This window comes from Lemur catta, chromosome 11 (assembly GCF_020740605.2).
Source record: "Lemur catta isolate mLemCat1 chromosome 11, mLemCat1.pri, whole genome shotgun sequence".
Lineage (NCBI taxonomy): Eukaryota > Metazoa > Chordata > Mammalia > Primates > Lemuridae > Lemur > Lemur catta.
This window is the reverse complement of record NC_059138.1, coordinates 53,161,338-53,177,409: the sequence shown is the minus strand read 5'-3', so window position 1 is coordinate 53,177,409 and position 16,072 is coordinate 53,161,338. Positions and strand designations below refer to the sequence as shown.

The 16,072-nt window shown below is 39.2% G+C and overlaps 1 protein-coding gene across 5 annotated transcripts in view; it reads left to right on the top strand.

Moving 5' to 3' along the window:
• Positions 1 to 16,072, top strand: part of CDK6 (cyclin dependent kinase 6) — a 197,762-nt gene that overhangs the window by 89,095 nt on the left and 92,595 nt on the right. For all 5 annotated transcript variants that reach the window (XM_045565172.1, XM_045565174.1, XM_045565171.1 and 2 more), the window contains exon 4: positions 6,158 to 6,325. In XM_045565172.1, the coding sequence (XP_045421128.1) occupies positions 6,158 to 6,325 (168 nt within the window). The remainder of the gene's footprint in view (positions 1 to 6,157; positions 6,326 to 16,072) is intronic.

Here is a 16,072-nt window from a genome sequence, read left to right as displayed (position 1 = left end):
ATAAGGCATGAATGGAGGGTGAGGAGGAAGTACAGCAGAGAGCATTCTACAGTGCTCCTCTTATCAAGGAGGAAAATGCTTCCTGAAACTCTCTAGCCAACCTGCCCATACTGGACTAGGTCTCATGTTCATCCCTGGATCAGTTCCTAGCAAATGGAAATGTGATTGCCATCATTGGCCTGGGCCAATCCTTCATGGCTGGGAACTGACGACGTCTGCTACAGCAGGCAAATGCTAATCTGCTCTGCTCCATGGAACATCAACTTCTCTAATATATTACCTCATTTGGAGAGGAGGGAAGTACGGAGTGAGGGGAAGATACTCAAAAGAGGGAATTGAGAGGGAGAATGAGGAAAGATAGGAAGGTATTTTGTCCAGTTGTCGCCATCAGAAAGCACATTGTTAAAATTTAATTATATTAATAGATAAATGTGTTGAAATGGAGACATATTCACAGTTTAATATTAAATGTTTTTAAAAGCATTACAAAACAATATGTATACAATGATGACCATTTGGGTCATTAGCCAACAACCTAGGCACTTGCGCTTCATATTTTCTTATTTATGCAGTGCTGATTTTTATTTCCTGCACTGAAAAAGTTATAATTAACATTGCATATTTGTAGTTTCAGTTCCTGATGCTTTTCCACAGTAGGTTAATAATGGCTGTTATGATGAGATAATGATTTCTTTCTTTCAGACTCTTCATTTAAGTCATTACATTGTCCTTCAGACAGCAACAACATTTTCAGCCTTGTTGGAAATGAATTGTTATTTTTTTTATTTCGAGTTAGTGGACTGAGTCTTTACCTTCTCAGCATTATCATCACTTCCAGGAATAAATAACAAATGGATTCTCTTAATTCTGACTTCAGAATATATATTTGATTAATGAAATTTATACATGATGCCCCTTTTCTTATGCTTTTATCTAGTGGCCTAGAAACAGTAAAGATAGAAAACGGGCACTTCCAGTTGGGGCCCATGCCTTAGTTTCTGCTGAGGTGGCTGGGGTGATGTGTGGCCTTTCTCAGTCACCTCATCCCCTTCATGGACAGCAACAGATTACACCTTATCCCCATCGTGCTCAGGGACAACATGTCGGGCAATATGGCCATAGTTTTCACTGTTCTTTGGAACAAAGCTCACCTGTGACTCTTTCAGCTTGTCTCCAGCTCCACTGGTTGATTGCTTGCTTTGAATTCACCAATTACAACTTCCCAGGTGATCCAGAAGTCTTAAGGAACCCACTTGAACCCTTCTCTTGCTTTCTCAGGATTTGTTTTGCCCTTTGTCATCTTGAGTGATGCATTCTTTGGGCCCTCCTGAGGACCAAAGTGAGAAGTAGGGAGAACCTGTTTATAAGACAGTTTTTGAAGCTCACTGTTATCATTGTGAATTGATCAGTGAAAGCGTACAGGCGCCCTGTCAAGTTTTGAAGTAGAGTATGTGGGTATGTACAGTAAGATCAATGTGGTTATGGCACAGATTCTCCCTTAGTGCAGAAAAGAGTGGGTGAAATTGCCAAGGAATTAATGAACCTGCCTGACTGACCCTTCGGGACCTAAACATGACTTTGTTATTCACTATTTCATTGCTTAGGTAGCAGTATTGAACAACATTTTATGGGAGAACTATGGATTTAAAAGATCCTGGGACTAGATCCAGCAATTCCACATCTGAGTATTTATCCGCAAGAATTGAAAGCCGGGTTGCAAAGGGCTAATTGTACATCCATGTTCGTAGCAGCATTATTCATGATAGCCAAAAACTGGAAACAACTGAAGTGTCTGTCAATGGATGGATGAATATGCAAAGTGTACTATACACATATAAGGGAATAATATTTAGCCTCAAAAAGAAGGAAATTATAGCACATGCCTCAACATGAATGAAACTCGAGGACATTATGCTAAGTGAAATGAGCCATTCACAAAAAGACAAATACAGTGATTCCACATATATGAGCCATCTAGAGTAGTCAAATTCATAAAAACAAAGTAGAATGATGGTTGCCAGGGGCTGAGGGGAGGGGGAAATGGGGAGTCATGAAACAGGAAAAGTTATATATATGTAGGAGGCTCAGGTAACCCTACTTCTTTTCCTATAGTCATAACCCCTACCTTAATTGAATATGTCATTATTGGTTGGAAAAAAAAAAAAAACCCTGTAACATGTGCTATATTTTAGACTATAGACTCCCAATACGCTTCATGAGAAACCACTATGAAGATATTTCTGTGAAAACTTGCATTACAACTTTGAAAAGACTGGTTTATAGATTATAAGGGGGAAAAAAGGATTATTCTTGCCTATAAGTTATATATATCTTTTTTTTAATTTTTAAATAAACTATTGATGTACATTTTTGGTGTTAAAACTTCAAGGATGTGAATATATCACTCAGATTAGCTCGGTATATCCAAATATCCAGAATTGTCCATTTGAAGGTGTCATTTCTGTGATTTGTTGTATGGTATAAATTGGATGTTTTTAGTAGCTTTTGGAACTAATCGACTTTTTTGTAGTTAGAAAATAAGGCTCAATGATAAATTTTTTTTTCCCATTAGAAAGGCCTGAGGTAGGTTTTTAGTTTGCTTGTTTGTTTTGGTTTTAAAGAAATAAGAGGATTAGAGCTCTAGAACACCTAAAAGAAACAATGACAAGACTTTAAGGATTTCTGGTATGCAGACTGAGGTCCAGAGTCTTTTTAGGGGAGTTGCCAAAGATAAAGCCCCACCTAAAATTGCTGGGAGCCAGACTTCATTCCACAATGGTGTCCTGTTGAAACATGCTTTCAAGTCATGTGTTTCAGAAAGATAAAATGAAGGCCCCAAGTGACTGTTTATCATAGGTATGACTAGATGTTCAAACCTTTTATACCAGGACTGGGCTTTGTAACATAAAAAGGGAAGCTCTTAAGCCTGTGTTTAACTGAAAGAGCCTTAATTGGCAGTGTCCATAGTTTCGTTGCATCGCATCACTAGGGTTACTGTGAAATATTTGTGTTCTATAGGTCAGATTAATTTAGATTAAGATCTTGAGGCTCTAATTTAACAGAGTGTCTCACAATACTGTAAATTGAGACAGAACAGATAATAAACTTAAGTAGAGAATTGTGTGAAATGTCTTTGATCTAAAAACACTTCTTGTGATTTTCAAGGCAAGGTGTTTTTTCTTACCTTATATACTGTTGTAGTTTATTTATTTATATCATTCTCTGGAATTGGGACCATGTCTTACACTTATTTGGGACCAGAGTTCCCGATGTACCTAATCTCAGAGTATTTCACCTAGTGACCTTTGAGATGGTGTGTTCCGGTGAAGGATGGTTAAAGACTGAGGGGAAGGTCCCCAAGTTATGCTGCATACAGGTTCATGATGTTCATCAACCCAACTCACAGTTGCATTACTGAAGGCAGTGAGATTTTTGGCAAGATTTTAGTATTTAAGTCATTAATTCCAAGCTCACCAGTTTAGGACTCATACTATATCTAGATATTGGAGGTTTTAAAGAAAACCCAGTTTGTTAACTAGCCGAATAAAATCTAAAGAATGGTAATTCTTATGTAGAACCAACTTAGATCTATAGGCCTCATTTACATGGAATCAGTGTTAGTACAGTCATGGGAATTCATACTGCTTAACCTGTACTTTGATATGATGCTGCTAACAAGTCATTTTAATCTACTCTAGCCTTTAAACAAAGGAGAACTAGACTTGTAGTATAAGTGCAAAAATACCACAACTAAAACTGAATAATAATGATTATGGCATATCCCAGGGAGGAAAACCATGCATTCTTCAAAAATCACATGGTATAAAAAAGTTATATTGTGGAAGAATTTTGTTGAAGTGGCAAAATATTCACAATGAATTGTTGTTAAATGTTTTTAAAAGACCCGTAAAGTAATGGATAATAATCATTTTTATTTAAATATATATTATAGCTCTACATACAAATAAAATAAAAATATATGTAATTTTTAAAAGAGACTGGAAAGACAAAAATTATTTACAGTGAAGTTTTTCTCTGTTTGCTGAGTGAGATTTTGAATGATTTTTCCTTTTATGTTTCATTAGGCGTATGTATATACATTTTAATCAATTTTATAATTAAGAAAATTGTAGTATGTCCTATATAAATAAATACACAAAACCCATACATGTTTCTTTTTTATGCTGTAATTTAGGCTTTTTATAAATTTTGGTAGGCCTATTAATTAGTTCAAATTTTTAAATTTTTATACTTCTAATTGGCTGCTTAAATTGAACACTGCAACATGAACCAAGCAGATTTACTCTTTGTGCTGTTTTAAGTGGGTGATGTTTAGTATATAGGAAGCTAAGGATGACAAGGCAGCATGACAGTACTTAAGTTAGTCATGCTTTTTAAAATTCAGTGCTTACAAGTGTGTGCATGTGTTTCCAATAAAGACTTATTTGCCACAGCAGAAGACAACTTTCTTGAATATTTTGTGCTTCATTTTCACACTCCTGTTTATTCATTGCAAGTTGTTTGACCTGCAGTGTTTCTCAAGTCTTGAAGGGCCAGGCCTCACCAGTGCATTCTTCTCCTGGGTTTTCACCTTTGAAAGCTTAGAAGAATACCCGTGTAGGGTGATGTCAAAAATGGTTCCAGCACACCCATGTTGTTGCTTGCTCCTTTTTAGCTCTTTGTTCATGTTGAGCTTGTCGCACTGGCCCACATTTTCTTATAGTTGTTTGTGATTCTGTCTCCCTAGAGACACTTATCTTGGCAATGATCATCCTAATAATTATCATTTGTTGAATGCTGACCATATGCCAGAAACTGTACTACCACTTTGCATACATTGCTTCATTTAAGCCCCCTAGTATTATGAAAAGTAAGCACTATTTTCTCCATTTTATAGATGGAAAAACTAAGGCTTTGGTTTTAAACAAGCTAAGGTATAAAGACAGAACTCCCAGCTCTAAAGGAATAAGCAAAACCGTAAACCAGCAACCAAATATGTTATTCTCCATGAAAGAGTTTAGTGATCCAGCTGATGAATAAGTATATCCTCACAGCCCCTTCCAGCTCTGAAGTCTATGATGTTGCCTCATTATTTTTCTAACCCTTGTATGAACCAACTAGCTCCATCTTTCCTTGTATACATCATTCTTACAATATTTGGGGGGATGGATCACTCTTACTAACCCAAGATTTCAGAGGATCATGGTATCATGGCTGATATCTCAAGTTCCTACTTTCAGACTGTGAATTTTAAATTTTGTATGTAATTTTATTGGACCTAAGATTAGAAAAAGGTCTGATAATTAGTTTGTTTTCTGAATGGCCTCGTGCTCCATGCTGGTTAATCATGATAGTATTAATAGCTGTCATTTATTGAGTACTTACTATTGCACTAAGTGCTTAACAATGATCCCATGAAGTAGGTTTTGTTACTTTCCCATTTCACAGACAGGGAAACTGAGACTCAGGGAAGTTAAATGGCTTGCCTCATTTCACATACTCATTCATTCATTGATCTAATAAAGGAATGTGTTGGGAATTTGAATCCAGTTTTTCCAGATTCCTGTTTAAATCAAAACTGTCTCTTATAGTCTTGTGACTTGGGGCTAATGATCTAACCTACTTCTGTGTATCAGTTTCTTGACCTGTAAAATGGTGTGATGACATTATTTACACCAAGTCTGTGGATTAAATGAATTACTAAATGGAAGGTGTTTGGTATTAGGTGCTGTGAAATTAATAACCACTATTAATAATATTAATAACTAAATTTTAATTATTGAAATAGCATGTTAAACAATATAGAAGTATATGAAATAAAAAGTATCCCCCTCTTACCTCCTTCTGCTGTCTCTCCCCAGCATTAACCACTGATACCAGTTTGGTATATGTCCTTTCAAAACATTTCCTGTGCCACCTAAAACTATCTTTAAGTTCTTTCATTAATAAAATGCAGGAAGAGAGTGAAATTTTTTGTAGTGTTCTTGAGAATGGGAGAGTGGAGAGGCAAGAAGGGAGACAAATTCATTTATCTGGCTAATATTTATTAAATGCCTACTGTGTGCCAAGCACTTAACTAACTAGGTGCTGAGGATTCAAGATACAGCAAATGTTTTATTTGTGTTTTTATTGATTTTTCTTCTTTGTTTTTATTTAGGATATGATGTTCCAGCTTCTCCGAGGCCTGGATTTTCTTCATTCACACCGAGTAGTGCACCGTGATCTAAAACCACAGAACATTCTGGTGACCAGCAGTGGACAAATAAAACTGGCTGACTTCGGCCTTGCCCGCATCTACAGTTTTCAGATGGCTCTTACCTCAGTGGTGAGTGAGAGAGTGTTGTCCTTTTACTAAACGTATATATTCTGAATGACAAACTGCCCCCCTTCTGTGCCCAATGTTATTACTGCCCATGGTCAGTTTGGTGGACGGAGTGTTGTACTTTTTAGTATAGCAGTAGGTGGGAGGAAAGCATTCTGTTTCCAGCTGCAGACACATCTGGGCTGGGCTTGTTTTGTGGACAGGACCCCTTGTGGAAATAGCCTGTTGCATCTTAGCCACTAGAGAAGAATCGGTTAACAAGTGTCCAGATGCTTTTTGCCATGACCACGGTTTGCAGAGCTGCATACATAGTGCCTGGGGAACACAGCACAAGGTGGGGGAAGAGAGAGCACTAGCAATGATGGCCTGTCTGCAGCGTCCTGGTTTGAGAAACAGGCAGTGCCTGCGCAGGTGTGTGAAAGCACTCCCCGGAAGCTGTGGTGCCAACTGTAAAGAAGAAATTATATTTGCAGTGAACTTGGATGACCTGTGAAGGAGCAGGTCCGTCTGCCATGTGAAGGCTCCATCCAAGCCAGCCTAGAAAGAGTGAACTTAAGAGCCCTGTTCTGGCAAAGAATGATAGTTACGCTAACCTGTTCTTTGTCTCACTCAAAATGCAGAACCATATAGCTACTGACTTTGGTTAGCTTCTATTCCTCCTCATATTTCATTGTTTCAGAGATGAATTTTTGTGAAATTCTACACCCAAAATATAAAAAGAGCAGCCTGGAAGTAGGTATTAATACCCTTGGCTTTGGAAGACCTATTTTGCATATACGGTAAATTCATGCCTTACATATAGTATATTGAGTAAATTACATGCAGTAAATTAAGCCTTAAGAAAAGGAATCCTTATAGTCCATCTTTAGCCTGAAAGTGGTTCTCAAATCCAGGGGCAGCCCTGCCCTGTTACTGAGAAATGATTGGCAGCATCTTCATTCATCACGATGACTTGGGGGATGGGTGGCTGCTGTTGGCATTTAGTGTATATGCTCCAAGGAGACTAACATTCCATGCAACAAAAAATTATTTCCCCGCATTCCGGTAATGTTTCAGCTGATAAGCAGAAATCCAAAAGAGAAGTTGGAAATTCTCGGAGACTGATTAACTTGCCTTAGGAAAAAATCCAATTTACAAAAGTATTCTGCCACCGCCCCCCTTCCACCTTGTTAAAATATGGGTACTACAACCTGGAGCTGTAAGACTGCTTTCTTTCCCAACATTATAGACTTTTCCTAGGGCATCAGAATTTTTATAGAGGATTCCTTGGAATATGTTGCCGTTGTTAAAAGATAAATCCTACTTGTTTCCTCTTTGCCCAGCGTACACTGTTGCTTTCGAGAAGAGAAGGCAGGAGCTGATCGTCGAAGGCTAGGTCTCAGCTTCGGGCAGGGCCAAGCAAGGCCTGTATTCTTACATAATCACACCAGAAACGGCTGAGTCTGTGTATTTCCCCAATGGGAAGGGTGAGGTAGCCTTCAGGCTTCCCTAGGAAGCTGTTGCATATGTTGTTTTTGAGGCCCTGGGGAGAAGCTTGAATAGGCTTTGTGATCCAGAGAGTCATCAGGGGAGTAGATGGAAGGAACTGGTCTCCTTGGGTACATTAATTGAGGGAAGGATGAGCTGTAACTGGAGACGGATACTTTATTTTAAGCCCCCTAAATGAGCACTAATAACCATAAATAAAAACAGGAAACCCAGTTGGTTTTTGTTTCGATTTTTTTTTTCGCTGATTAAATTTGAGGAATGGTAGCCTCGCTTGTGCGTAACATCAATTAACATTCCATTCTTGCTGAAAGTTGAAATGTTCAAACAGGAAAACATAGATAAATTATTTCATAGAGAAAAGGGGAAAGGCAATCATAAATACATGATTTTTCAGTATCTAGTTTGTACTGCCTAGTCCATATTGGCTCTGGTGACATAAGTAAAAGATAGTAGCTGAAAAAGACACTAGAACAAATTCAGACTTTATTGGAAAGAATGATAACTGGAATTTAATGGCAGTTATAAAGGTTATGTTTCCTATTCGGTACTGCATTTTAAAATTTTCCTACTGTTTTATATTTTTCTACTTAAAGAAAAAATCCATTTAATGTAGTGATTCATTGATTTACATACACGTGGTGACATATAAAAACTTGGACTCACAGTTTTTCAGACTGAACTGGTATGTATTTTTAGTATCTCTTGAAGAGAAAAGACTACACTCCCTTCCTGGAAATACACATTTTTTAGTGGGTTATGTCATGCAGGAAGTTAGAATCAACTTAATTTGTGGAATGTTAAAGGAATTGTAAGTTAACTGATTCGAAACTGACATCTAATACATTACTTATCTTTCAAAGCCTGACTCAGATGTCCCCTTCTGGTACTTCTTGCAGAAGTTAATCCCTCCTGCCTGCCTCAATGTTTCCAGAATAACATCTTATTAATGTCTTTCAGAATACTGTTTTTAATCTTGTTTTTAGTTATTTTGAAGTTTTATTAGGCTGTAAGTTCCTTGAAGCCAGATGCTGCATCTTATTCAGCCCTAACACATAGTGCCTTGTTTATTTTGATAGACACTTAGGAAATATTTTTGAATGAATAAATTGACAAATGCTAACATGTAGATATAAGCATTTGAGTCATAATAAAAATAGGGAAGGAGTTATTTTATACATTTAATGGTCTCATTTGATGTGTTTCAGTATTCTTACATAGCTCCCTGGTGGTACTAAGCTGAAGGACTTACTAAAACCATATACCTTAAAATGTGTGAGTCCATTTTGTACCTTGTCCTGATTGGTTCATTCGCAGCTACCTGTGTTCAAAGTCATGAATGCTACATGCTATAGCTGGGGCTCCTGTTAGGAGTGAAAGGATGACTTGAACACAGGTTCATAGTTTCTGCATTGTGTTTACAGTAATCCTTTTTCTGCTGTATCATGAACAGATTATGTGTATGAATTGAACTTCCTGTCCAGAACAGAAAGCTGTAGAGATAAAGGAATGTGGCATTACTGTAGTTCTACTACTTATTTGAAGACATGGTATTAGAACAAGCTTTAGAAGAGGGGTTGGATTCTTCTAAGATAATTAACATTCTCCAAATGAAATAATGAGTAGATTATTAGACAGTTTTTTTTCTATCTATGTTGATAAATGTGTATGTACATAATATATGATATTTATTTGGACCATTGACAAAGGTTGTATTCTTAGCTTCATGTTCTCACGTATAACATAGACCTTTGAGGGAGCAGTTAGCAATATTTATTTCCATTATAAGGTCATCACCTGATAGATCCTGGACTACTGCTCCATAATTTATGAGCCAGTATGCTGTATGCCAGTATTCAAGAATAGGCATCTTTTCTGTATTAATTGAGTAATTAGCTGTTCTTGCCAGGTGAGTTTTCCGGGCATCTTATGTCATAAGCCTTTATACTCTGATTTTTATTATTTTATAAAGATTGTTAAGTGAAAACAACTTTATATTAATATTATTCTTTTCATAAATGGAATATATTCTAAGTTGGCCTTTTTGGTAGAAACTGATTTAGGACAGTCATAAGTCTGGACTATAGTTGTAGCTGTAGGTGGCATATAACACAGGGCCAAATGACTTAGTTTGTCCCTGTCTGATAAATTAGGGACTAATCTAAAGGCTTAAATGTCCCTTAGATACCTGACTTCACTGGGCTGCCTCCAGCATGACACTCAGGTGTCTTTAAGGGGGTATTGGGTTCTTGCTGCTCAATATACAGTCATGCATGCACATGTGCCCATACAGAGTAAAGGTTATTCATACCTATTTCTTTAAAGGTTGTAGAATTGAGATATGGATGGAGACAGTATACGCATTAGGCCTAGGAAACAGGAGCCCTGGGCCTCATGCTTTAGAGGTGCTTGCGTTGGCCCTGCTGTGGCCTTCTCTTTCTTGGGGCACAGAACCCAGAGTACCAAGGAGACATGCTCCCTGAGTCTCCCAACCCACCCCATACCACACTCAGGACATTGGAATTCCCTGACTAAATGGGAACTGCATGGGCTTATCCTTCCTCCTAACAGCAGATTCTGCCACTTGTGTGTTCCCCCCTAAGCCTAGGGGCAGATGTTTGCAAGCACATGGGCAGAGCAATGGTCATGCAGACGGGCATGTCCATAAGCATGCATGTAAGGCCCCTTGTGGTTCAAGAAGGAGCTGGAAATGTAAAGAGGAGGGGCACATTATACTTAGCACCTGAGATGGGTTATTTTTATCAGAAAAGTTCCTCTGAGGCCGGGCGTGGTGGCTCATGCCTGTAATCCTAGCCCTCTGGGAGGCCGAGGCGGGTGGATCGCTCCAGGTCAGGAGTTCGAGACCAGCCTGAGCGAGACCCCGTCTCTACTAAAAATAGAATAAATTATCTGGCCAACTAAAAATATATATAGAAAAAATTAGCCGGGCATGGTGGCTCATGCCTGTAGTCCCAGCTACTCGGGAGGCTGAGGCAGTAGGATCGCTTAAGCCCAGGAGTTTGAGGTTGCTGTGAGCTAGGCTGACGCCACGGCACTCACTCTAGCCAGGGCAACAGAGTGAGACTCTGCCTCAAAAAAAAAAAAGAAAAGTTCCTCTGAAACCATGAAAAAGTTAACTTCTATAATCTGTATTGAACTATTTCTGGAAAACCAAAGAAAACAGGTTACAAGGAGGTTCTTTGCATTATACCTAAGTGATAGGTAAGAATCATGACTTGTGCAGTTATGTAATCTCTGTGGCAAAAGTATTTCAAGAATATACACATGTATCTGCTATTAAGAGGAAGGATAAGCCCATGCAAGAGAATAGCTGTTATGACTAGCTGAAATTATATTTAGAGTCATTCTAAAGACGACGTTTCTAAGTCCTTCCCATGTGAAATGTAGTGTATGTTGCTGCTCATTTTTGTCTGTCAAGGTGAGGGTTTCAGCCAGCAGTTTCAGTCCTACCTGATTGTACACCGCAGTCTCAGAGCAGAGCCTGGGGCATATCATCAGCAGCCCCAGTGAGGACTCTGACAATCATGTAGCTCTATGGGAGGCAGCAGTATTCTCTTCTTTGTTTATAATACAAAATCTTTATTATTTTTTTCCTAAACCTAACAATAAAGCATGCAGGGTGATACTGTTGCCATTGGATTTGGTGTTTTTGGAACTCTATCAACTGTCTCATTTTGAAAGTGGGGAAACTGCCACTCAGACAGGCAGTGGTGACCAGATTAAGTATGAATTCACCAAATAGATTGCAAATGGCTTGGAGAAATCTAATATTTATATTCTGGCTCTCAACACGATCCCCACTTCCCTTTAATCCCCACCAAAAGCTCCAGTGCTTCAGAGGGTACCAAATGATGTTCTTTGGAACTCTCAGGTTCCACAAAGGGTATCCAGAGGTTCCGCATATATTCAAGAGTCCGTTTTTTAAAAATATATTTTCAGTCTTGTTAAAATGGTAATTATAAAAGCAACTAGCTCATGCCACATTTTGACGCAGTGAGGAACACTGAGGCATAAACTGGTGCCTCCTCGTTCTCTTTTTATATGTAGAACTCGGAATAAAACTTCTTCCGCCATTCTTGTACACCTGAACGTCTTGTAAGTGTATCATTGTTTAGGAAAACTCAAGCATTCTCTTGATTTACTCCTATGTGTGTCTGTTCCCGTAAAATCATCCAAGTGCATAATCACTACAGTGCATACATTGTGTTGCACTAACTGTACATGAGACTACTTTGAGGACCACCCAAGGCAATGACAGCATTGGCGTTTTTATACCCAGACGTGATTGCCAACACCTAGGCAGTCAGAGCCTGTCACTCCCCAGGACAGTCGCCATAAAGCCATCCATGAGTAAAGAGATGTCTGTACCCTAAAATGACATCATTCCTTTTGGTACCTCAGTAATTTCAGCTCCTGCACTGAACCAATTTCTTCTCTGCACTGAACAGTCTTACAGTGACTTTTCAGTGTGTTTTTAGGGCCTTTATACAATCATTTAATGCGAATCACTAAGCATTTTTCCTTAGCCTGTGCCTAACCCAAAAAGTTTAGAGAAAAATTCCATTTTGTACTATAATGAAAGAGTGGGAAAACTCTCCTATCTTTTAGTGATTTAATAAAATTCTCACTAAGTAAATTATGTTCTCCCTTCTCCAAAGGTCTTTTTTCCATATCTTCCCTATTAAAAGATATACATGTTCTGAAAACATCTTTTATTCTGTACAAATCACCAAAAAACAAGTAAATGGTAAACATGGGAAGACTTTTATCAGACAGCTGTACAGAGTACAGAAATTCATTTGGAGGTTTTTTTTTTAATTTGGAACTGGTAAGATTTCCAAAACTGCTTTATTAATTTATTTAATACTATTAAGTTTACAAAAATCGGATTGCTTACGTCCCCTTCTTACACTTCTGAAAATAGATGGTTCCCTACTCTAACCTCAATGTTGACAGCATTTATTATAGAAAACACTTAAGGAACCCTGTGGATTCAGAAACTTTTGGATAAGTCTAGAGGAGAAAAATAATGAAATGGAGTTGTGGCTTTCAGTCAACAAATAATTACTGATTGCTTTCCGTGTGCCAGGCACTGTCAGTGAACCTGAGGGATGGTGGTGAACAGAAATGGGCAAGATCCACGCTCACAAAGAGCTTACAAGAAAAAATGGGGAGATAGAGCTGAACCAAATAGCCACACAAAGAATTGTATAGTTAGAAAGTGAGATAAGTACAATAAAGGAAAGGGTATGGTTCTATGGGGCGATATAACTCAGGAGCCTGCCTAGGCTGGGGTTCAGGGAAGCCCTCCCTGCTCACCAATGTCAGGATGTAGGATGCTTAACAAGGTCAGCAGCAACCTCCTCCTAGAGCCCACCTGGATGCGGGCCCTATGGATGTGCGTATCATGCAGTCCGTGCTTGTTCTCTGTGTATGTGTTTGGAATAGCTCATTGTATGGCACCCAGTTGGCACCACCAAGTGACAAAGTGGAGTAGGACCAGAAACCGGAGAACAATGTCATCTTTTACAGGAGAAAATAAATTGTTTATGCTTGTTTCCTCTTCGTGCATGTTGTATTTACTATGGAGACCTGGCAGGGTTTGTGCCTCTGCTTGGGCAGCCGAGTTGCTCCCACAGAAGCCTCCAGACGCTGCCAGTGCATACTGAATAAATCAAACCAAGAGCATTACATGAGTATAATGGAAAAAACCCAAAGCCCTGTCGCCTCAGCACCTCCGCGAAAGTGGAGGACACACCTCTGAAGCAGGAAAGGCTCCTGTGACTCCTTCCCCGCTCAACATCTTACCATGACACAACCAGGTCTGTTTTGTTAAAACTTCCAGTTGCCAGTACATATTTCATAGTTAACAATGGAGTGTTTGTGCCGGTTTCGTTTTCACTTTCACCAGTGAGGGAAGTGGAACACAATGGGGGCAGTGCACAGAGATGGGAACAGGACACGTTTTCTTTAGGATTCCCAGGGCTGGGTACGTGGAAAATGCCAGAGCCAAAACAAACATGAAAACCCATCCAGATCCTCCACTGCACATTCTCAGCGGTAATAAAACACACTTTGAGTCACCATCTGATAGGTTAACGCTGCCTCCCCAGTGAGGGCAAACACTGATGACCACTGTGAGAATTTCCCCGTGTAGAGAGAGAATGTATTCTGTCCTGTACAGAAGGCTGCTGTAGGTGCGTGTGCATGCGTGTGGGTATCTAATTGCACCAAATATATTTGTGAAATGAATCAAATGACTGATTTCCTTGTTTATAAAAGATAGTCATTCATTTGACTCACTTAATTCTAATTCCTTCATAAGTGGTCACTGTTGCAAATTAGTTCTGGATGAAAACAGTTTTACCCTAATGCTACTGCCTGGAGGATGTTTTACTCAGAGAAAGGGCAGGGTGTTCCTTGCTTTCTCCATACATCTGTTCAGCCAGCATGTCCTGCCAAGATACGATATAGATGGGATCTGATTGTCACCTGGTTTTTCATATCCTATTTTTCATATACACACCGTATATGATGCCATTCTAGTCTCAGAAGGCTGAGGCCAAATTGAGGTGTGAAGACCAAACATTGTCTTAAGGTTGACAACACCGAATGCTTTAGAGCTGCGTTCTCCAACCCCCAGGCCAGGGTACTGTCCCATATCCTGTTAGGAACTGGGCCACACAGCAGGAGGTGAGCATCTGGAAGGGAGGGAAGCTTCATCTGTATTTACAGCCACTCCCCGTCGCTCACATCACCACCTGAGCTCTGCCTCTTCTCAGACCGGCGGAGGCATTAGAATTTCATAGGAGCATGAACCCTACTGTAAACTGTGCATGCAAGGGATCTAGGTTGCACACTCATTACGAAAATCTAATGCCTGATGATCTGAAGTGGAGCTGAGGCTGTGATGCTAGCACTGGGCAGTGGCTGCAAATGCAGAGTATCATTAGCAGAAAGGTTTGACTGCACAGAGACCATAATAAATCAATTGCAACACACTTCGGGTGTCACTGTCTCCCATCACCCCCAGATGGGACCGTCTAGTTTCAGGAAAACAAGCTCAGGGTTCGCACTGATTCTGCATTATGATGAGTTGTATAATTATTTCATCATATATTACAATGTAATAATAATAGTAATAAAGTGCACAATAAGCGTAATGCACTTGAATCATACCGAAACCATCCTCCCAGCCCCCACACCCCCAGTCCATGAAAAAATTGTCTTCTGTGAAACCCGTCCTGGTGCCAAAAAGGTTGGGGACCACTGCTTTAGAGAGATTTTGTAAGCAAAAGTTTTCTCAGGGATCCAGAAGATGAAAAAACATTGTTGCCTCTTATATTTAACATTCTTGGGAATATGCCTTCTGTGCTTGGTCAAGAGCTGTCTGAAGAACTCTATTTAATGAGATAATTCCATCTCCCCTAAATTTGCTTAACCCAACTGTCATGTTCATACCCAAAGGAATATGAAACATGGTCCTTGGAATTGAATATAAAACAATGTTTTTGTGATTTGGATTTTTATGTTCTCTTTAATTCTTTGGATATGTGAGCTTCTGGTGTTTTATAGCTGTCGCTGGTTCCTTGTAAGGAAGGGAAAGTGGCAGTATCTTTATTTTGCTTGGGCTTTAATAATCTCATAGTGTAAATTTCTAATTCAAGATAACATTATGGAGCCAGGTGTGGTTGTGTGGCCTGTAGTCCCAGCTACTCGGGAGTCTGAGGCAGGAGGATCACTTGAGCCCAGGAGTTTGAGACCAGCCTTGGCAGCAGAGGAGACCCTCATCTCTTTTTTTTTAAAAGAAAAAGGATAATGTTATTGAAATTCTGTAACATCGACCATATCCATTTTTATTCCCTCAATCCAAATCTTATACTCTGTATTTTAACATTTCCTGTAGCACCTTCTTTGCACATGGTAGGCAATTGACAAATAATACAGTGAATGAATGAATGAATGAATGAATGAATCCTTATGATTTTCCAGGGCCTAAAGAATGAATCTCAAACTCTACAACATGGCATACAAAGTTTTTTGCAGTTCAGCCTCAACCTACCTTTCTGTCCTCCCATCGCTGCTCCCACCCAAAGGCCACCCCCATACGCATAAAGTGCCTATTCCTTATTATCTGACAAGTTCACGTTTCTTACTTACTATTTGAACTTAATCAAGTGCTTTCACAACTTTCTGCTTTCACAGATGAGTTGATGAATGAATGTCCAACTCTACATTTTCCAT